Here is a 23639-nt window from a genome sequence, read left to right as displayed (position 1 = left end):
AAGATGGTCTGGGGAAGAGGGTGGGTTCCTGAGCTCTGGGTTCGAATCCTGCCTCTTCTTAACCTCTTCAACACTCAGTCTGGTCATGGGCACAACAAGAATAATAGTCGTGCCTTCCGTTGGGAACACAAAGGGGAAGCATGCACCCCCGGGGCTGGCACTTCAGAGGGTCCTATCTGGGAGCATCGCTGTGCTCATGCTCCGGCCCACACAGTAGGGTGTCAGGCTCACGCCCCTCTTCCCTCCCCTTCCTCTCTGGCATGGAGAACCACTTAGAATGCAACCGCTTACATTCACCTAATGATAGTCCATTTCCATCACCATTGTTTGTCCGGGGCTTATGGTTTCGCAGAATTCAAGCTGCTCCTGAGCGGCTCCTCGACAAAGCGTGGAGCCAACTGTCTCATCGCCTCAGACGGCTGTGTGCTCCAGGTCTTCACAGTCCGAGAGCTGGCCCCGAGCCCAGTGAGAGCCACCTGCAGCGTGGTCTGCGTGGAACCCACACCCCATGTGGGGTGGCGTGGCCTCCTCTCTGGCCCTCCTGAGACCATCTCAGTCACTCTTGGATGATGTCTGCTCATTGCTACAGCTTTCTCGGGGTTTCTGGAACCATCCGTCACAAAGCTGCAATCAGAAGGAGCAGAAGGCCTCGCGGGTCTCTCCCAGCCGTTCAAGGACACAGGGTCTGCCTCCACCCAGGGACGACTCCGTCCCTGGACCGGTCATGGAGATGAAGTTCTTCCTCTGTCCCCGGGAGAGCACGCCCCCCGTTACTGTGGGTGGGTAGTTAGTAAATCCAGCTGCATTCTGTTCTAGAAATCCAGCTGGCACAAGCCCACAGAGAGCTGCCTTCTCTCAGCTGAGAAGCCCAGCTGAGACCCCCAAAGCTCAGCTCCTGTGGGGAAAGGGCGGGCCGGCAGCCTCCCCAGGATGCAGGCAACTCCCGAGCCCTGGCTGATTCTGAGCCTCTCAGGAAGCCGTCGAGTCTAAAGCTGGCTCCTCCATGCTCAAGACAGCTCCACTCAGAGAACCGAGGACGTGGGGCCGAGCCAGCCGGTGCTTCCTGGGCACTATGATGGATGCCTGGACCCTGCACTCACACCCGCAGCCCCCGGCACTTACCTCGCATCAGCACCATATGCAGAGGTGATTTCTGGGGAACATTCTGGGCCAAATTTGAGCCCCAGAGGTCCTCCCGCTCTTCTCAGCCTCCATGAAAGTGAATTAGGCACCTGGAGACATAAGGAAAGATAGAAATCAACCCAAATGTATGGTGCGATTTTGGGCAACTGATGCCCTGGACACAGGTTGGACACACAAGACTTGCAGAGAGAGAATAGAGCCCAGTGACCCCGGCCGTGCTCAGGATACAGACATCATCATGCTATCAGGTTGCCTTTCTGTTTTCAAGGTTAGAACCAACCCGTGGACAGCGTGGAAGACCTCCCCCGGCTTCCAGCAGACATGACCATTGGTCCTGACGACGGGAGAGGACGGAGCAGGGTTGGGTGGAGGGCCACTTCCTCACTTCACAGAGTGAGGGTCCAGGGATGAGGGACGGAAAGCCAAGACAGGGAAATTTAAGCATAATATTTACTTTAAAAAGAATGCAAATAACAAAGCCCACTAATAACCAAGAATAAAGGTGGTGAGCTAAGCCATTGTCCCTCGTGGGGTCGTAATATCCTAACTGATACTGTGTATCGGTCTTTTTGTGTATATCATATTCAATGAATAATAAATAAATATACTCAGTAAGTAAATCAATAATCACCGTAATAACTGAGAGCGCAGTGCGCTGCCCCGTCCGGGCAGGCGGATGTGGCATTCCTCACTTCCCAGTGGTCTTCCAGGATGGGCCCGCTGCTCTCGGTGCCGGCTCCAGCAGGGCTGTTCCTTGACTCATCTTTGCGAGGTTGACTCCTTCCCACTGTTCAGCTCTCAGCCCACGCTCAGCCACACTCTCTGTTTGAAGCTTCTGCTCGTCACCTATCCAAGCTGAACAAGTTTCTCATCACTTGTTTGCCGCGCCTCTCACTCCCCGTGGGACACCGGCCGCTCCGTGACTGCAGGGGTCCTTCTGCCTCTTCACTTCTGTCTCTCCAGTGCCTGGGACAGGGCCTGGCACCTAGTCGGTGTAATTCAAAATCTTTCCAACGGCTTCACTCGTGTCCGTCCTGTGTGCACGCCCGGGGCCTCGTCTCTCTCTGTCCGTCCCCTCCCGGGCTGCGTTGGACTGCGCTGCACTAGCTCTCGGTCCCTGACACTCCAATCCTGGCCCCTCTTCGAGCCTGCCAGCCCGGGGTGGTGTCCCCTCCCTGGCCCCCTTACCTAATGAGCTCCCCTTCAGCCTGATGGTTTTAGCACAGACACCACTGCTTCTGACCCAGGCAGTGTCAGGCATCCTGGAATGCCACACAGTGCTCAGGGGACACCAGGGTGGACACCCAGGTCCCTTCCTCCCTGCTTCTGGGCAAGTGGTGCCTGGACCAAGTGCCGCTGGACACAGCGGGTCTGCTCGCCAGGCCAGCCAGCCAGCCCTGTTGCTCTCCTGTCTTGCAGGGCGGGCGGCAGAGCAGCTTTGCAGGGAGGGCGAAAAAGCCTGAGTTCCCACACCCAGAGGTCTGAGCGCAGGCGTCCATTTTCCAGGGGGAGGAGGAGGGCACGGAGGGGAGGGGGAGCCAGACCTTCCATCTCCAGGCTGCCTGGAGAGGGCTGCTGGTGTCACTCATTAGGCCACCTGCCTGATGTCCCCATTCTTGTAGTAGTCGTGACACTGCATGGAAATTGGGTGTTTACTTGTCTCTCCAACTGATCCGAGAGAGTGTCGAGACCGGGGACTCTGCCTTAGTGAGCGCTGGGTCTCCAGCGCCAGCCGGGCCTTGGGCACCACGCTGCCTTTGAAGGAATCTGTGAATGAGAGATGTGTCCTCTGAAATGACACCAGCAAGGAGCTGCCTGTCCAAGTCCCCTCACAACCCCTCCCGTCTGCACGTGTTGACTGTCGGAGCCTGTGGAGGACACCCTGGTGGTCTGAAACCCCACCCTGAGCCGGAGGAGAGACCCTCCAAGTTGGTGGGACCCCTCGGTACTGTCAGGGCAGAGAATCACGTTCCTCTCACTCCTTAATTCCCACGTTTACATGAGTGTGCATGTGTGTGTACATATGTGTGTCTCATTCTACACCGGCCAGCATTACAGACAAGAGGAAGACACGGGCCTTGGAAGTTGAAGAGAACCCAGGTCGGGAGGTGACTACCCCAAACATAGTCTCTGGAGGCGTAAGGAGGATGGGAAACGTTGGCCTGTGCAGCACAGCAAACCTCCCTCCTGAATGAGTTTAGCTGTTTTTAGCATCCTGCACTAGACGAGGGCAGAAGCTGGATGAGGGTTGAAGCCGTGTCAACGGGGGACTGTTTACTCGAGAGCAGCAGCAGCAGGATTCCCAGCCGTCCCTTCCCGACTGTCAGCAGAGCGCCAGCGGCCCTCCAGCCCTTCCTCCTGGGCAGGGCAGAGCAGAGCACCACACCGCAGCACTGCAGGAGAGGGTCGCTCCGACCTCACAGGGCCCTCTCTCGAGCCTGCTGTAAACCTGCGACTCCCCCGGCTGCCAGCAGACAGTCCCAGGGCTGCTTCCCGAGAAAGGGAACAGGGTCTGAGTGAGCCTTGAGATCTAAATGGAGAGGAGAGCAGGGCGTTTCTCAACGGGGCAGGGTCACCCGAGAGAAGTGGACTCAGCCTCCTTCCTCCAGCTTCACGATTAAAAGATGTTTGACTTTGTTCTCTCTTGAGAAAGAATGAATTGAATATACTTTGGACCGTGTTTAGTGGGAAAAAATGCTAGGTTAAAAACAATGGCTCAAACTTCAATTGAATTTTTAAGAAAGTCTGTGATTGCTTCATGAACTCACTTGCTTGTGAACTGAAAACGCAGAACAGTTTTTTGAAATGAATGTCCTTGTGCTGGAATCCTCCACGAGTCTGTGTCCTCACTGAGAGCTCTGCCGCCACCAGCCAGATGGGCTTCGCATTGAAAACGGGCTGATTTCCACCGTGTGGGTCTCAGCACAAACCTGCCAGAACCACCTTACACCCACTGTTCTTCTTAGGAAAGATATCTGTTATTCGTTATAAAAATGTGGATGAGTTCATGTTGCCAGGTAATAGGTCCCCTGGAGGCCTCTAATCAGACGGTGATGCTCAAAGCACCACTCCGCGAGATTTATTCACTGCCACCACAGCTAATGTGGGGACGTCTCCGGACTGTCTCAACGTAGATCTTGACCTGTGCGTGAGGGTCTGCCTGGCCATGTGTGTGCACACCTACCATTGGACTCAGGAGAATTGTTCGGCCAGAAGCTTCTCTTAGTCCCAAACATTTGAAAGGGGAGGTGAACAGGCGTAACTTCCTAACAGAGTTGTAGAGATTGGTCACGCTTCGTCGAAGTCTTCGTGAAAAGTATCCCGCAGGAAGCCTGGCATCGTGTTTAAACAACACAGGGATGATTCTCTCTTGGCCAAGAGTTAGACCTCATGCATCTTCAAATCACCTGTGGTGGGGACGGGAATCTGCAGAGGGAATCGACTGCTCTCTGGGTCTCACCTCTGGCCAGCGAGGGTCAACCTTTTCCTTCACCTTCTGTGCCCAGCTTTTCCAGAATGTTTGGTCCTTGCGTCTAAGACTTGAAAGTGAGGAGTCGGAGAAACCGAGCGCAAGGGCCGGCCTGGGATAGGTGCTCGTGGGCTGCTGGTCTCAACGCTCAACTTTCTGTCGGCTCCAGCCTCTTTCTCCAGCCGCGGAAGAACCTGAGGAGGCAGGCCTGCACACTCCCTGGGGATTTTTCTGGTTCACATTTTTATGAGTGGGGACAGCAACCCGCTGAGAAGTCGGCTGTACACGTATGTGGAATCGGGAAGAGGAAACGAGAAATTGATTGTTTTGAGAGTGGATCACTTACATGTCACTGGAAAATTCAAGAGTAAGTGTATTTACCCTAAAAGTAATCAATTTGCTTGTAGGTGGTTAAAAGGTCTACTTACAGCTTGAAATTAAGTGGATATGTCTGTGATAGGATTACTTCTTTGGAATCTAGTGGAGTTTATGTTTCTGCTGCTTGGGTCACCCTCGCAGTGAAGGGAGGTCACCTGTGTTCCTCGCTCATGTGGCGGGGAGATGCCCATACCCTGCGGCCAGGCTCCCTTCTCAAGCAGCAGCTAACAGTTCATGGTGCTTCCGGGCTGAACAGCAAGGGAAGTTGCCGGGAGCCCTGGAAAGGACCCCAGGCAGGGTTTGCTAGAGGAAGCACCGGGAGGCAGGCCGGCTGGCAGGGGCCGGCGGTGCCGCTGCTTCACAGAGAAATGGCGGGAGGCTTCTCTCCCCGTTTCCCTGGACAGTGTTAGCACGGACAACGCAAGGGATGGGAAAGGAGCCAGAGACGGGATTATTGTAGGCCTTCCCGCTTGATAAGTGCCGGCTAGAAGCCAGATCTGATTCACTTTAGAAAGACAAAGTGTTTCTTTCATGTCAATAGGTCGGTGACTTCTTTGGGTTTTTCATCCAATAAATGCATTAAAATGTGTCCTACAGCCAAACTACATAGCTGGCTGGCAATTATCTAAATTCTCTAGATGAAAGGCGAGAGGGGAAGTGGGGAGGTCCACCCTGCATCCATGTTCTCCTTCTCTCCCGGGACAGAGCCCGGAGTTGTTCCATGGGGCCGGGGCCCATAAGGCACATTTCTGAGCTGTCCTTGCTGCCTGTGGGGCCATGAGAAGGATGACTCTACTGACAGAGGCACCCCTTTTCTTCTCCCTTCCTTCCACCTTCCTGATGGGAGGAGAGCTCTGTGGCCTGGCACTGCAGCAGCCCTGGTAGCACAGGAGATGAGGGGCTGGGTCCCTGATGGTCATGGCATGGCCTCACAAGAGAGCTGTGGGAGAGAAACATACCTCCACCCTGGGGCTGCCTCCAACAGGCTTGGTTGATGTTGGAACGCTCCTAGAGATGACAGAGCTATGCCGTAACCAGTACGATGAGACTGCAAATATATCTGGGTCAAAATGAAATAAATATTCCCTCTTCAGGCTCACAGAGAGCCAGTTTGTTGTACTAACTCACTGTGGGCCCCGCCCTCTGAGCACAGGGTTTGCTCAAAAGAGGAAATCACAGCCTGTGGGACAAGAACAGGCAACATTAAGGCTTTGAAGAGCTGGTCCTAATGAGCCTGGGGCTCCTCTGGGACCAGCAGACCCGAGATGCCCCCGCCCCTATTTTGAGGGGCGTATGAGTTCAGGCAGAGCTGTGCTCGTTTCGGTGCGTGTTGTCAGCAGTTTTCTGGAGCGGGGTTGCCTTTCCAAGAGACAGAACGGAGCCCGTTAAGACGTGCAGTTTATAACGATTTATAAGGCATTGTTCTCGGTCCCCAGAGGACCTTGCTGTCTTTTCTGCCTTTGCCCCCCGCCCCCGTCCCCTCCTCGCTGTCTTACTCCGTGACCTTTCTCCAGGCTTTGCACAATCTCACTAGATTGTCAGCACACCCCCAACGACCTTGGCCCCGGGCTCCTCCTGGCTGCCTGCCAAGCGTACCAGGAACGGCTGTGGTTGTCAGGGGGCCCTGCTCTCCTCTCCAGCCCCTCGGCCTCGTGTGTAATCAGCCTGTACCATTCATCTTGTAATCGAACCTCCCCGCAGTTAAATTCAGTCTCTGAGGCTCCCTGAACGGGCATTCTTCAGGTCCTTTGAAAGAACAGGTGAGTCTCCTTGATCTCTAAGTCTTGTATCATTCTAGAACTTCTTTGATCCTCAAAGCTGCTTTCAGGCTGCCAACTAGGGGGCTGGAGGGCAGATGTTACAGGCGCTGACACCTTTCCAGGATGGCTGGGCCTCTAAGGGAGAAGGGACAGCTCCAACCTGTAGGGTATGGTAACCGTGTCAGCAAGGTTAGAGAACTTGACAAAATCTGACCGGCAGAAGAGCAGTAGCCACCCGCAGGTGACAGGTCCGGTGCTGTAGCCCTTGCCACCACCCCAGGCCAGCCGGCAGTCCCCTAAGGGAACAGGAGCCTGCAGAGCGTTGACAGGAGACACCGCTCTGCTAGGAAAAGGTTTCTTCCTCCTCCTCCCATCTTTCCTCCTCTTGGGAGAGAAACACACCAACACAGCCAGGCTCAGCCACGGAAAGGAGCCACACTCCCAGTGAGGGCCTGCTTGCTTTGCAGAAGGCCCAGAGCCTGAAGCACCCACCTGGAGTTGACTTCGGGGGGCCTCAGGGTGCAAGTGGGGGTGGTAAGCACAAGACCCAGAAGATTTCTTGGAAGCAGAGGAGCAGGGAGGCTGGAAGGAGGAGGGACTCCCAAATGCCCACTGGAGGAAAACTGTCGACTGACGATTTGATGGGAAAAAATAAAGTCAGACTGGTCTCGTCCGCTTGGCTCTGTGCACGTGAGGGGTCTCGATGCCTGACAATGACCTCTGACGGGCTGCCTTCCCCCTGCAACCTCGGAACGAGGGGCTGCAGATTCCCACTGCAGATTTTGGGAAAGCCAGGCAAACAGTTACCACACGGCAATAACAAAACTTCACACAGAGAGTTGTTGAATACTTCGGTTTCTCAGTAAAGAAGTCCTCTCACATGTTAGCAAGCTCTCTCTCCTCGTCGTCTTCGCAGAAACCATTTCTCAAGATTTGCCCTGCGATTCAGTTATATCCACCTCTTACCTTAGCTTGGCACTCCACTTAGCAAGGCGGAAGGCTCATGGTCAGCACCACATCACACTCCAACGTGCTCCCAGAAGCCCTGTCCCATGGGAGTCTTTCCCCACTCCTTTAGCTTCTCTTTTTTTTGAGGAAGATTAGCCCTGAGCTAACATCTGCTGCCAATCCTCCTTTTTCTGCTGAGGAAGACTGGCCCTGAGTTAACACCCATGCCCATCCTCCTCTACTTTATATGTGGGACGCCTGTCACAGCATGGCTTGATGAGCTGTACCATGCCCGCACCTGGGATCCACACGGGCAAATCCCGGGCCGCCGAAGCAGAACTTGCAAAATTAACCGCTGCACCACCGGGCTGGCCTCTCCATCAGCTTTTCAAAGTTCTTGTTCTGGAAGGCAGGTCCCTGGTGGTTAAATGAGTTTACGCCCCTGTATTTTACACATCATCTTACTGAAATAGACAACATAGATCATCTCACATAGTTGTCCCAGGGAGGCTGGTACAGATGAGAAAGCTAGGGCTCTGAGAAATCCATGAATCTGTCCAAAGTCGCAGTTAGAACATGGCAAAGCTGGCCTTGAAAGTCACAGCCAGGGCCAGCTGCCTCTTTCACAGGTTGATCTCTCAGTCGACACCAGGGGCTTCACTCTATAATCTGCATGCAGAGCATTTTCTTGGACTTAGTACTATCAGGCTAAGGGTGTTTTCGGGCTCTATCTAAAATTATATCAGCTGAGATTAAAAGTTACTTGTGCCGTGCAGAGAACGTGAGTTAGCATAGAGGTCACCAGTCCCATGCTCTAGATGGATTAGGACTTTTAGCTAGAAATTCTGATCGCCTGAAAGAACAGTGAAAGTTGTGTTTAAGTTCTACTGTTCATCTCGGTCCAGATTTAGACCTGCTCCTCAAACGCGAGTGTGTTTCGGAGCCCAGCGGTGCTATGATCCTGGCAATCATTTCTTTAGCACTTCAAGGTTAGTTTTAGAAATTCTTTTGTATGCACCATTTCAAGTTGATCTTGCATCTCCCAACAACGCCATGACGTAGGAAAGCTTGACCCGGATAGTCCCATTTTTATGGCTGATGATCACACACTTAATTCCTTAATGGGGACCTGCTTAAAGTCCTAACAACTAGGAAATGTAGCCCGGCTATCTAGCTTCCATTTGTGCACTTCAATTTCAGCAATTTTGTGTATTCATTCATTTTTATTTTCATTTATCATACTTTTACATTTCTTATCCTTTTCAGGGACTGCACCAGGCGCTGTGGAAACAAGTGAGTAAGACCCAGCCTTGTCTTTGAGAGAACCGGCGTTCTAGAGGAAGAAAGGCTGGTGCTGAGGCTGAACCGCTCCACATGTTGGGTGCTGGGATGGTGATGTGGGCATGGACATGAAATAACAGCTTCTGCTGAGGGGACAGGAAAATGCCACTGAGCTTGTGGCATTTCAGTGGGTCAGTGGATGTGTTTGGGCAAAGGAGGTAAAGGACCTTTAAACAAAGTGTCCTCAAGGACCTGGCATTTGGTGGCCGATGAGAGGGCCAGTGTGTCAGGAGCTGCAGAGCGCTCACGATGATGCACGGATGGGAACAGCGACGGATAATTCGTCCTGATGTGAGTCGGGCCAGGTGCGCCTCACTGAGCAGGGTAGAGTTCATGCTACAAATCTGTGTTTCTCAAACTGAGCTCTGCAGGGTGCTGGAGACCTGTGGACCTTTTCCCTTAAATCTGTGAGCACTTTCCGGCTTTTAATATGGATGACATTTAAAAATAAAAAATCACAAGTATCATCTGAGGGCCAATGTGGATGAACTTGACTCAGATCACTCTCACTTGAATTTGTGCCACTGCCCTTTTGTGTCGAGCATCGCTTTCACACCAAGCACAGCAAACGCGGTCATGGGAAGTATTCACAGTAGTCTGAATGGGAACAGGTGTGTGAAGACCGAGTCATTGCACTGAGCGGGGACATCGACATGCCAACGTCACAAGAACCCGGACTCCATTAGCCAATGCTGGGGTTACGAGCGAGTGGACATTCTTTGCACAGCCTGGCCTGACACCATCCCATCACGACCATTTGTTGGCAGCGAGTGTTGGAGTGACTATTGAAGAGTTTTCCTGTTTTCCTTGGAAAGATAGAGATAATACTAGAAATCTAAAGTATATTTAAGGAATAGAACAATAGCAGTTGTACTTTCAAGTAAACAAGACAATTTGACTAATTTATCAGGAGCCGGTTCATTAAAAGTGATTTTTGAGGATTGATTCTGGCGTTTTTTGTTAATTATGAGATAGGAGTATCCTGAACTAATGAATAAATCCTTAAAGTGCTTGTTACCCTTTAATGTACCTTTAAAATTAAACAAGAATTCTTAGTAGTATTCTTATTAGAAAATAAAGCTAAATGTTAAATACAGAATTGAACCCGAGGCCACGCTTTCCTCCCCATCATCCGTCATTCTGTTAGAATGAAACAGCAGCATGATTCTCATTAAATACAGGACTTTAATATAATGCTGGTTTTATAGTTTTGTTTGTGTTCACATGAAGTTGGATTTGTTTTATAGCTAAATAAAAGTATAAGAATAGTGTACTTACACATAATTTTGTGATTGAACACATTTAAATATGTAAAATAAATGTAACCAGAATGATATGATATAATTTGAGACAACATTAAAGATGCAAGGGCATTATTTTTTCTTTAAAAAGGCATATGAGGGGGCCTGCCTGGTGGCTCAGTGGTTAAATTCACACGTGCCGCCCCAGCGGCCTGGGGTTCACTGGTTTGGATCCTGGGCGTGGAAGTGGTACCACTTGGCAAGCCATGCTGTGGTAGGCGTCCCACATAAAAAGTAGAGGAAGATGGGCGTGGATGTGAGCTCAGGGCCAGTCTTCCTCAGCAAAAAGAGGAGGATTGGCAGCAGATGTTAGCTCAGGGCTAATCTTCCTCAAAAAAAAAAAAAAAAAAAGGCATATGGAGGCTAACCTGGTGACATGGTAGTTAAGTTCTCACACTCCACTTCGGTGGCCTGGGGTTTGGATCCTGGGTGCGGACTTACACACTGCTCATCAAACCATGGTGTGGCAGCATCCCACACAGAAGAACTAGAAGGACTTACAACTAGGTACTGGGCTTTGGGGAGAAAAAGGAAGAAAGGATAAAGATTGGCAACAGATGTTAGCTCAGGGCCAATCTTCCACTCTTCCACACCAAAAAATTAATAAAATAAAGGATAGGAACATTTCTAAGATTTGGAAGCAAGTAAGGGCAACAACAGAGACTTGTGCTCTGAGGAGTTTTGGTACATGACCATAGTTTTGTTGGAGATAGAATGTTGATGATGGTGTGGACAACACGTAGAGGGAAGCTGGAAGGCAGGAGACTGGCTCAGAGGCTGGTAGAGAGGGGGTGGGGAGAAGAGTGCCATGGGTAGGCATTGCTGCAATGGACTAGAACACAACTGTGACAGGCAGGCATGGGGGGTGTTGCTGAGCTGCACACATTCAGGATGGTGGAGATATTAAGCCATGTGACCCTCCAAATAATAATACAGTTTACCAGGATTGAGCATCAAAAATGTGGCACATGCTGGATTAACATTATGAAGCATAATTTTATACATCTGCTAATCTTGTTTTTCTGGTAAGATACAAGTCTCACACAAACACACATGCACATACTCCCCAAATATCCCCCAGCTGAGCAGGCGAGGATAAAAAGAATTCAAGAGGGACAAGTTGGGTGACCCTAAGTCTCTTTCAGCTCTGACATTCCACATGTGATTCTGTGATGTTGAAATAATATTGTTAGAATTTTTTCCCCCTTTTGATCATTTGCATACAAAGCATGCTATATTTTTTCTAAGGTCTTTGCTTAAGTTAGTAATTTAAAGCTTTCGCAGTCAAAAGTTTGACATAGGACAGTTCTGGTTCTGGTTAAGATGGAAAAAGCACACTCCACTCGTTCTCTCCCGCTGGAGAAAACTAAATCTCTGGACAGACCTCACAGAGCAGCTAGCAGAAGATTGTGAAAAGCCAACAGTAGCAGCCTATTGGAGAAGGGATCCAGATCGTTCACAGTATGACTCATCAGGAGTTGAGTTTCTTGTTTTTCTTTCTTTCTTTTCTCCTGTATCTACCAGTCTGGACCTCAAGGCAGCATGGGATCTGGAATGATGCACAGGCAAGGACAGAAAGGGCTCCAAGGGAAGGCTGTCCTTCTGGTCTGAGGAATAGAAAGGAACAGAGAAAGGAGGACATTCTGGTCCCCTAGCAGGTCCTACTCCTGCAGCTGTAGCCCCGTGACAGTAGAGGAGTGGGATCTGGGTAGGCATCTAAAACTCTGACGGGGGGAATCTCTCTCTCTCCTGAGAGGAATATGTCTGAAGAGTGTGGGTGGAATTTCCCTTATGTTTTCTCTCTCTTTATTCTCCTGTAGATAGATACACTCAAGGTAAGTGTGAGGCAGACTGGGGAAACTAAGGCCCCAGCTTTCTAGCCAGAGGGCCAGGGAGGCAGATCCCTGGGAGCCAGAGATTGTGGAGGAGACTAAGGAGAGAGAGAAGATCAACAAAGTGATGCCATGAGTTTTATATGAACTCTTGGCTTTTCCCCAAACCTGAGCATGCATGGAACTGACCCAAAACATCATGCCAAAGGCTTTGAGAACTTGGGGTAGATCAACCCCCTAGGATCCAGACTTGCCAATGAGTGATGCACACGCAAAACAGATCTGAATAACACTGCAAAGACTTTGAAAACTAAACTGACACTAGAGCCATAGCTCATCAAAGGCGTGTTCGAACACACATTCTGAACATTTGCATCCGTTGCTTGCCAAAGCAAAAACCAAAACCTCGACATTCTCTGGAGGATTTAAGCAAAGCCCATAGCCTTATAACAATATTCAACATGCCCAGCATGAAGCCCCAAGTTGCTCAACATGTGAAAAACCAGTAAATTTCATCTGACAAATTCTCGATGGAAAGGATGATGAACATCTACCAAACCCAAGGTGACCAGATGTTTGAATCATCGGAGAGAATTTAAAGCCGCCGTTATAACATGCTAACATGCTCCAAGAAGTAACAGCGAACACTCTTGGAACAAGTGGAAAGACGGAGAGTCTCAGCGGAGAAGTAGAAGTTATTTAAAAAAATGAACAAAGTGGAAATTTTAGAACTGAAAAATACAATAGCGGAAATTTTAAAAATTCACTAGATGGGCTCAACAGAAGAATGGAGATGACAGAGGAGCTGACTTGAAGATAGACCAACAGAAATTGTACTTTACAAAAAACAGAGAGAAAAATGTCAAAAAAAATGAGCAGAACCTCGGAGACCTGTGGAAGAAGATCAAAAGGTTCACCATTCATGCCAAGAGAGTCTCAAATAGAGAACAGAAAAACATCCTGTGGAAAAAACATTAGGTGAAATAATGGGCAAAAACTTCCAAATTTTGGTGAAAGACATAAATGTACAGATTCAAGATACTGCATGAACTTCAAACCGCAAGAGTTTAAGGAAATCCATACCAGACACATCAAAATCAAACTCCAAAAACTAAAGATGAAAAGATCTTGAGAGAAACCAGAGAAAGATAATACATTATATATGGGGGAAAAAACTATTAGAAAGATTGAAACTTTTTTATCAGATCAGAAGACGGTGGACTCGAGTTTTTAAAGTACTGAAAGAAAAGAACTGTCAACTCAGGATGTGACATCCAGCCAAAGCATCCTTCAGAAATAAAGGCAAAATAAGCACATTCTCAGATCAAGGAAAACTAAGAGAACGTGTCACCAGCAGACTTGTTCTCACACAAGCACAGCACTGTTGAAATTTCCGATTTGAAAATTCTGTGTTGTGGGGCTGTTCTGTGCATTGTAGGAAGTTTAGCTGCATCTCTGGACTCCACACCCTAGATGCCAGGAGTACCCACCTTTCCCCAGTTGTCACAATAAAAAATGTCTCCAGATATTGCCCTTTGGAGGCAAAATAGCACCCAGTTGAGAACCACTGCTCTAAATTAAATTCCAAAGGCACTCTTTCCATTGGAAGGAAATGATACCAGAGGGAAATGTGGAATTTCAGAAATAAGAGAAGAGTGATAAAAAGAATAAATATATGTTACTACAATAGATTATTTTTTCCTATAAGTTCTTTAAAATATGCCTGATGGCTGAAAGCAAAACTTTAACCATGTCTAATGGAATTTTCAAAGTATAGAGATGTAATACATATGACAACAACACCACAAAGTAGGGAGAGGAAAGGGGCATATGTGGGGGTAAGCTTTCCACATTCTACTTGAAGTGATAAAATATTAATTCTAAGTGGGCTGTGAGCAAATGGTATGTTTATAATAATCTCTCGAGCGACTTCCAAAAAGACTGCATGCAGAAATATAGTCCAGAAATCAACAGATGACTTAATTAAGATTAAATTCTAAAAAATATTCAAATACTTCAAAAGAAGGTAAGAAGGGAAAACAGAAGAATGAAAAACAAAAGGAACAAGCAGAAAACAGTAATAAATTGGGAGACCCAAATCCAAACACAGCAATGGTTAAATTAAATGCACACGGTCTAAACACGCCAATTAAAAGAAGGCCCACCCAAATGTGGGTTACAAGAAACCCACTCTGAATATAAAGATAGATAAATTAAAAGTATTGAAAAATACATAACATGCAAACATTAATCAAAAGAAAGCTAAAATGGCTCCACTGACATCAGACAAAGCGGAAGTGAGAGTAGAGTAATTAACAGGGATAAAGAGGGACATTCCATAGTGACAGAAAGATGTTTGTCAAGAAGCTGTGACAATCCTGAATATGTAGGCACAGCAGAAGAGTTTCAAAATAACGAAGCAATACTGACCAAAGTGAAAGGAGAAACAAGCATATTCACAATTGGGTTGGACACTTCTACGCTTCTCTCTTGGTGATTGGTAGAACATGTTAACAGAAACTCAGCAAGTATATAAAAGAAGTGAACAGCATCACCAACCAACCTGAACTCATTGACTTTTATCAAGCACTCTACCCAAAGGCAGCTGAATACATATTCTTTTCAAGGTCACGTGGAACATTTATCAAGACAGACCATATCCTGTGTTATAAAACAAAACCAGATGAATAGAAATCTTACAAAGTATGTCCTCTGATTATAGTTGGCTAGAAATCAATAGCAGAAAGATATCAAGAAAATCCCCAAACACTTGGAAACTAAATAACACACTTCCAAATCACCCCTGAGTCAAAGAAGGTTCGAGGGAAATTAGAAAATATTTTGACTTGAATGAAATAAAAATATAACATGTCAAAATTTGTGGTGCAGCTAAAGTAGTATTTAGAGGAAAATTATAGAACAAAATACAGATAGTAGAAATGAACTGTGGTAGGAAGAATAAAGACCTCCCAAAGATGTGACATCTTAAAACCTGGAGCCCGTGACTATGTTATTTTACACAGCAAAGGAGAATTAAAGTCGCAGATGGAATTAAGGTTGCTGGTCAGCTGACTTTAAAGTGGAGAGATGATCTGGATTATCCAGGTGTCCCAGTGTAGTCATGTGGGCCCTCATAAGTGGAAGGAGGAGACAAAAGAGAGAGAACCAGAGAAACGGCAGCATGAGAAAGACTTGACCCGACACGGTTGCCTTTGAAGATGGAGGAAGTGGGATGCGAGTGAGCCAAGGAATGTGAGTGCCTCTGGGAGCTGGGACAGGCTGCTTGTCCCCAGAGCATGCAGAAGGCAGGCCTGCCAATAGGAGATGTTAACTAGATGAGATGCATTCCAGATTTCTGGCTTCTACAAGTGTAAGATTGCAAATTTGTATTGTTTAAGCCACTAAGTGTATAGTTGTTACAGAACCACAGGAAACCAGTCTAAGAAAACAGTGTTGGCTTAATCATCTCTGCTTTAACCTGAAGAAACTAGAAAAATAAGAGCATATGGAATGCAAATAAGGAGTAGAAAGGAAGCAATAAATACAAGTGAAGAGATCAATAAAATTGAAAACAGAAAAACAATAGAGAAAGTCAATGGAAATAAAATATGGGTTTTGGAAAAGATGGATTACATGGCTGTTGAGCCAATGGACCACTGCGGATTCTTCTGCACGTTTATGACACTATGAATTGGGTTTCCTGTTACTCGAAACGCACCTAACTTCAGCCATTAGGGTGGGTGCTTCTCTCCTGGGGTGTGACTGACCAGGGACAAATGCTGTCTCTCAGGAGGAAGGTGCAGACTGTTAACCAGTTACACCCCAGGGGTACCTTCCCTGCATGAAGCTCTGGGCTCCTCATGCCTCTGATGCGCCAACATCAGGGCTCTTAAAACCATTGCAATGGAGAATTCACGTCCGCCCAGAATGTCGTATTAGGAATAGCCACGAGGCAGGTGTAATTACCCTCTGGGGTACAAGGCATTAGACAAAATTCTGAGGACTAAATTCAGACACCAGTTATCTTGTATTACCCAATTACTACGAGACAACATATTTCAAATTATCAACCACAGGATTGTTAGCAAATTTTGGGAGCACAACTTATTTTTGCTATATGTTATTAAATGCTCAAGTGAGGGACAATTTATAGGATTCTCACAGGATTTGAGAGACGAGAGAGACATGAAGGCCTGGAGAAGCTGGAAGTTCTCAGGGAAGAGGCCAGGCCCCCAAGGTCAAGGGAAAGAAAGAAGCTGATGGTGACTCCCTGCCTGGGGAAGGAAGATGGGTGTGGAGGGCCCGTCCCTGGACTCTGGCTGATGCCCTAGGTGACAGCGGGCAGGGGAGCGCCCAGCTCCTACAGGAGCTTTTGCACAAGCGTCAGGTCACACATGTGCCCACCTGGATCAGAGCGGCTGGGAGGGCACATGTTTGCTTTGATGTGTCTGGACCACGGGTTCCGGATTCCCGTGACGTGGAGGAGAGGGAAACCCCGGACACATGCTGCAGCAGAGGCCCAGGGGACTCCGCCCCAGTGTCCCAGCAGGTCTGAACTCAGGGCCACTGGCCTCCTTGGGGCGCTATCCCCAAAGGGGCATTTGCTGGGCAACGTGCAAGGGAGATGCAACTTTTCCCCTCCTGGTGTTTTAGGGGCACAAGTCTCCCCAAGGAACCAACCGCAGGATCACACGGAGGCTTGTGTCATGCCGAGGACTTGGGGTGTTGCCCACCAGGCTGGGGCCAAGTCCGGGGTACACTGCCCCAAAATGCTTCCTCCCTTTCCGCAAATCTCACATGTAGGTTTTAAGAGGGCAAAGTCACAAAGCTGAGGGAGGTCGACCCGGGGTAGAGTCAGAGAGGGGTGGGGGTGAGCAGCTTGTGCATGTAATGTGGCTATGAGGCCACAGGACGGGGGTGTCTGAGAAACCAGGAACCTGACACCTGGCCCTGGGAGGGGCTGTGGGGGCTCCTTCCAGCCTAGGGACCCAGGCCACCCCGGGGTGGACTTCCTGAGAGCAGGGGGCGCTGGCAGCAACCCCCGGAACTCCTTTCACTCTTTGCCCCCCGAATGGCTGCCTGGGTGACAGGCAGCCCTTCTCAGGGCAGCTGGAAGGTGCCTGGTGATGCCTGTAGGTGAGCTCAGTGCTTCTGTATGTGAGCACCCTGGACTAGCGCCTGGGGATGGAACTGCGGGCCCCGGGCCCCACCTGACCTCCTGGGCAGCAGCTCCAGCAGTGGCGTGCGTGAACAAGCCCGCGGCCTCTGCTGAGGGAGCTGCCATTTGAGTGTCACTTAATTCAACGTTAGGGCTGCAGTTTGGGCTGACTGGCAAGGCGAGTGGTACAGGAGACCCCACTCCCCAGCGAGTCGAGTCCTAGCCCAGTGGCCTCTTCTGTCTACCTGCTGGTGGGGCCGAGGGCGGGCACGAGCCGCTCGGCCAGACACTCCAGCTACAGGAACACAATTCTCCCCTCCTCCAGTCCTCCCTGCCTCGCTTCTCAGACTGCCGCCAACGTGCACACAAATTACAGCTTGTGGGGTCTGGGGCAGACTCCCCACAGGCCAGCCACAAGCGGAAACCTCTGCTCTTTTTGAAGTTTTGTTCATCTGCAAATGTGGGCACGTTTCCAAGACTGCCGTCCGCGCACAGCCCTGCGTGTGTCCTGCAGGGGAGACACCTGCCTGGGTCTGTCATGCAGCCCTCTTGGGGTATCACTTGGATGGTATGTGGCTCTCTTGGTGAGGGGTGGCCTTGGGAGGAGCTTCCTCCAGGCCAAGCTGACGTCTCTTCCCCGGCCCCCCTCGAGGACTTCTCTTCTGCCTCGGGGGTCTCAGCACCAATTGCTCCCACCGTGCTGCCTACTGAGCGCCTAGAGAGCAGAGCCCTCCTAAAGACTCTCATTTAATTCAGTTCTCAGAACAACCTTGTAGGGTTTTCCTGGTTTACAGGAAGGAGCCATGCAGAGCACATGGGAAGCTGTGTCTGAGGTCCCAGCGAGGGGTTCATGCTGGTAGGGTGGCTGGAATCTGTGTGCTGTCACTAGGCTGGGGGATCCTAGCTGATCTTGAGGGGTGGGTCCCACAGTGTGTCCTGGGAAGAGTGGCAGCATCGCCGGGGAATATGTTAGCCATGCAAGTCCTCGGTCCCTTCCCCACAAGGAGTCAGTGACTCCTGGGGGCCGGCGGGGGATTCCCTGGCTTACACCTGACGTCAACCTTGCAGACACATGGCCCTCCCCCTCCATAGGGAGCAGCCCTGCGGGGTCACACACATGGGCCTCCAGATTCACTCCGAGAGCCCCTTAGAAAGCGTGGCCCTTCCCACCCAGGGAAGAGGGTGAGAAAGAGACACAGCACAGAGCGAGTGTAAGTAACAGAGAAGGAGGGAACACGGTTCTGAGGCGAGAGAACCTAGAACACCATCTGGGGAAGTTTCCAGTCACGCGTGATGAAGACGCGTGTCCAGAGGGCCATCCTGGACAGCAGAGTGCCGAGGGCACCTCGGGATGTCAAGAGGCTCAGCCATGCTGTCCTCAGAGACGATCTCCCAGCAGGTCTGTCAGGGTCCCTGAACCAACAGGACTGCTTCCAACCCGACAACATACAGACAAAACACACACACACACACATACACAAATTGGGACACACAACCTGACACATACACAGATCCAACACACAGACAGACACACATGCAGAGACATACATGAACATACACACAGACATACATGAACACACACAGACACACATATAACCTCACAAATGTGCGTGTGCACACACATACAAACGCATCACACACAAGTGGGCAGGGACTGGATTTGGACTCACTTGCTGACGCAGCTGGATGGCCTTTCTCAGAATGAATGTTCTCTTCCTCTTCGGTCTCTTCCCAGATTCTACCAGCCCCCAAGGGCAATGTGGGATTTGGTTTATGGGGAAGCTGGAGCCGGCCCTTGTGTCCCGTGTACACCGAGGGCTCAGCAGCCCCACTCTCCACGAGGTGTGACAACAGCGGGCAGCTCTGCGGGACCCGGGGGACGGCAGGACAGGCGCTTGGTGTGGGATGGGGCAGTTGAGTCCTTCCTGGGAGGGTGAGAAATTCCACCAGGGACACTCTTGGCCTCCAGATGGATTCCTGAGGGGGAAACAAGGCACGTGGCTTGAGTAGGTAAAACGAACGGGTTCAACAATAATTGGTGAAACTTACAATCCTCTGCATGTTTCTGTGGGGTATGGCTGTCGGCAGCAGGTGACTATCACAACACCGTGATTCAGCGTCCTGTGTGCAGGCAGCGTGCCCTCATTTCCCAGGGGTTTGCTCCTCTCCCCTCTGAGGCCGTGGGCGTGGTGAGGGTTGGTGCGGACCCGGTACAATGGCTGAGGGCTGGTGTAGACAGCCAGGCTGGGCTTTTGAGGCTGAGGGGTTTCACTTTCTACTGACGAGGTGCAGAGGCTTTGGAGAAGCTGCTGGGATGCACAATTACGTTTCTGCATCCCCTGGGCAGGAGCCTCTTGTGATGGCACAGTCATGCCCCTGAAGACTCAGGGTGGGGGTGGGGGGGGGTGCTCAGAAGCCCAGGGTCTCAGTGTGGCCCAGGCTGTTCCATCTCTGAGACAGTCTCCAGCTTCTCCCAGTTCCAGCCTTGATGCTCCCACAAACACCAGCGCTCCCTGGGGCCCCTTCTGAACCCCGAGGTCATCTTTGAAGACTCTCCATGGTTGTACTGCGTGCTAGCAGGCCTGGGGCAGAGCTCGGAGGAGCCGGAAGATCACCCCTCTTTAGGTTTTGGCGTTATTCCAAAACTTCTTTTGGATGGCTGTGAGGAATTAATGAGGAGTGAAAAGGATGGCCCTGGAGAGCCACGGAGTACCCTGAATGGCATTTTCCCCAATCCAGGTGGTGGCTTCCTGCCTCACCCTGCAGGTGGGGCACACAGACAGGGTCGTGTAAACCCTGACTTCTTTGCCTGGGGTCCTCGGGGCTCACACTCGGGGATGTCTCGAGGGAGTGGCAGAGCTGACTCAGAGCAGGGCCAGTCATTCTTCAAGACGGGGTGAGGTTCGGCTGCTGACGGCCGGGCCTGGTCGGGTGCGTGTCTCGTCCGGAGGGAAGGAGGGCTCTCTGGCCTGTAGGGCGGGACCTTCATGGGATGGAGGTCCACGGCGGGCCGCAGGCCTGGTCCGATGTCTCAGAACCGCCTCCCTGAGGCTGCTCCAAAGTCCAAGGCAGCATCTGGTGTCTGCGAGCTGCACTGAGGTGGGCCTGCCCTGCTCTGGGTCCCGGAGAGAGGTGGGCAGGGGTTAGGCATCATTTCACAGGCTACGGGGAAGGGCGGGAGCTGGGAGGCATGCCCAGGAGCCCTATACAACCCCAGGGAGGGCGTCCCCAGGGGCCTGAGAAGCTCTGCCTAGTCCTTGGAGGCAGGGTTTCCTCTTTCTCCAGGCCCAGGCTGTCACCCCACAGCCCTTCCTGGGCTGAGCTGGGAAGGGGTGTGTTAGTCAGCCTGGGCTGGTAACAAAGTGCCACGGCCAGGGCAGCCTAAACAATGGAAGTGCATTTTCTCACGGTCCTGGAGGCTGGAGGTCTGAGATGAAGGTGGAGGATGGGCTGGCTCCTCCTGCGGCCTCTCTCCTGACTGTGTGGATGGCCGTCTCCTCCCTGTGTCCTCACATGGCCGTCCCTCTGTGTGTGTCTGTGTCCTCATATCCTCTTCTGATGAGGACACCAGTCATACAGGATTAGGGCCCACACATATGACCTCATTTTACCCTAACCACCTCTTTAAAGGACATACCTCCAAACACAGTCCCATTCTGAGCTTCTGGGGGTAGGACTGAACATATGAATTTTCTGGGGGACACCATTCTGCCTGTAACAGAGGGTGGGGCTTGACAGGGCATCTGTCCCCTCCCTCCTGCAGCACCCAGTTCTGTCCTCTCTTGGGTCCACCAGCGTTCAGCCCTGCTCTCAGAGAGTGCCCAATGGACGTCTCCCCAGAGAAAGATGGAGAGAGACGGAGAGAAAGACAGACAGAGACAGACAGAGAGAGAGACGGAGAGAGAAGGAGAGAGAAGGCGTGAGATGGAGAGAGACAGAGAGGGAGCCAGGTGCCGGGTCTCCATCTGTGCCGTGCGCACACAGGGAGCCTGTTCAAAGGCAAGCAGATGCTCCCTGACCTCTGAGCCGACACAGACCCTGTCCACTGTGACTGTGGACGCACTGCAGCCCATGCTGTGCAGCCCACCCTGAGCCCTGCTTGCCCTGGCTGTGGCGGAGCTCCTGCCACTCGCAGTCTCTCAGAGGGACCCGCAGGATGGAGCCTGCTGCCCGAGGCTCCAGCTCCCTCTTGTCCACGTCACGGCCTTTGCCTCCCTCTCACTTTCCTCACTCCTCACTCTCCTCCCAGATAAACCAGCAGCATCCAGACTCATGTCCCAGGGGGCCTGGGAGACCCAAACCAAGACCTGTGCAAGAGCTAAACCAGACGTGACTCCAGGAAGTGCTTGTGGCATTGACACACTGACAAAACCAAAACAAATCAGGAAATTAATAGCAAACAAGGTTAGAAACCAATGAAACTCAAATTGCCTGCATTCATGATCGTGCCAGATGAGTGGTCTGCGGCAGCTCAGCACCGGCGGTGGCAAGGCCGCGCTGTCCGTGCTGACAGGGCTGGACTATGCCAGGCTCATAGCCCCACTGCGGCCTTGTACGGGGAGGGCCCCTGTGCACAGTCTTCACCCAGAGCAGCCTTCGGCCTTTGCTTGCCGTTGACCCGTTGCTGCCGTCCTGACTTTGCCTCTGTGCTTTTCCGTCCAGGGCCACAGCGAGACGGGGTCTCTCTGGTACTAACTGGAGTGGCACCCCAAATGTGATTCACAGGAAACTGCCCAGAGGGGCCACTTACCCCAGATGATCCCGAATGTGCCTTTTCTTTTGTTTTCTGATCCAGCTTTTCTTTTTTTCACTTAAAATAGCTTGTGGTGAAATACACAACGTAAAGTTCCCGTCTTAACCATTTTTCAGTGTCCAGTTTGGTGGCACTAAGTACATTCACATTGCTGTGCAGCCGTCAACACCACTCACCTCCACCTCTGGAACCGTTTTCATCTTGCAAAACTAAAACGTGTCCCCATCAAATACTAACTCCCCGTTCCCGCCAACCCCAGCCCTGGGCACCCATCATTTTACTTTCTATCTCTATGAATTTGACTCCTCTGGGTCCCTCATGTAAGTGAAATCTACAGCGTTTGTCCTTTTGTGTCTGGCTTATTTCATGTAGCATAACATCCTCAAGGTTCATCCATGTTGGAGCAAGCGTCACAATTTCCTTTTTAAGGCTGAACAATATTCCACTGTACTAATAAACCACATTTTGTTTATGTGTTTGTCCTTCATGGATATTTGGGTTGTTTCCCACTCTGGCTGTTGTGAATAATGCTGCTATGAACACAGGTGTACAAATATCTCTTTGAGATTCTGCTTTCGATTCTTTTGGATAAATACCCAGAAATGAAATTACTGGTAGCAAAAGGTGCTTTTAACAAATTTTTAAGGATTATCACAGAGAAGCAGATATGAATGTAAACAGTACCTGTTGGTCTTCATGAATACATCTTCAGACTAAAGGATCTGTGGGCTTCAGCAGAAGGAAAGCCACTTGTCCCACAGAGGCAGACCCAAAACAACGACTTGGGTGCAGAGGTTATTTGGGACACGACTCTGAGAAGAACTGTGAGGGAAGGCCACGGGGACAGAGGGAGGTGCCCACGGCCCGGCTACTCCTCTGGGTCCTGTCTTGGCTCTGCCCCCTGCTGCCAGTGACCTGGGGCGGTGGCACATGAGGGCGGGTGGCCTCCCTCTCCCCCCAGGCAGTGAGAGTGTTCATTGTCTTCAGGGAATCCAAACAGGACCGACTGGTCTGTGTGCTGTTTACTGTCACCGCGCACCGGGATTCCAAACGATGTGGCCATAGAACTCTGCTCCCTGGAAAAACATGTTTGTCCCAAACAATGGCTCAGCTGCTGTTGAACTTAATAACATCTGTGGAGGCTTCAAATTGACAGGTAGGACTGCTAATGCTTTAATAAATATCCTCTCCTGCATGGACATTAATTTGGAGGCCTCCCAGTTACGCGGTTGGCCCGACACATGTTTGTTCCAAGAGGAAGCTTGACGGCTCCGAAACACTTCAACTCCCTTCCAGTGTGGTGCATGGGCCCCGTGGTCGCGCGTGTCCCGTGTTTAAACACTTGTTTTGAAATAAACAATGATAATGTGGTGCTGAAGAATGCAAAGAAACAGAGCTTGAGTTACGGCAGCTCTGTCCTCCTATGGACACCCAGAGGGACAGCAGAATCTCAGGTCTGAGAGCAAACTTTAGTCTGTACACATGGATTTCCTCCATTTCCTGGACGTCTTCTCACGGTCCGTGTGGAGGCAGCAGAGGAAGGCCCCGTCTGTGAT

General features: G+C 50.6%; 1 protein-coding gene across 2 annotated transcripts; it reads right to left on the bottom strand.

Moving 5' to 3' along the window:
- Positions 1-338: 338 nt before the first annotated feature.
- Positions 339-22857, bottom strand: LOC124241358 (uncharacterized). 2 transcript variants are annotated; one of them, XM_046665092.1, is made up of 4 exons: positions 22768-22857; positions 19001-19307; positions 1123-1232; positions 339-624 (listed from the first exon to the last, which is right to left on the bottom strand). In XM_046665092.1, the coding sequence occupies exons 1-4, from the start codon at positions 22779-22781 to the stop codon at positions 339-341; spliced, it is 717 nt and encodes a 238-aa protein (XP_046521048.1). In that variant the 5' UTR covers positions 22782-22857. The 2 variants fall into 2 exon arrangements, 1 of the variants encoding a protein (XP_046521048.1); XR_006889184.1 differs by lacking the exons at positions 339-624; positions 19001-19307; positions 22768-22857 and adding an exon at positions 1775-2595 and having other exon boundaries at positions 1147-1232.
- Positions 22858-23639: the final 782 nt, after the last annotated feature.

This window comes from Equus quagga, chromosome 6 (genome assembly GCF_021613505.1).
Source record: "Equus quagga isolate Etosha38 chromosome 6, UCLA_HA_Equagga_1.0, whole genome shotgun sequence".
Lineage (NCBI taxonomy): Eukaryota > Metazoa > Chordata > Mammalia > Perissodactyla > Equidae > Equus > Equus quagga.
The sequence above is the reverse complement of the archived record's forward strand: the minus strand, read 5'-3'. Positions and strand labels throughout refer to the sequence as shown.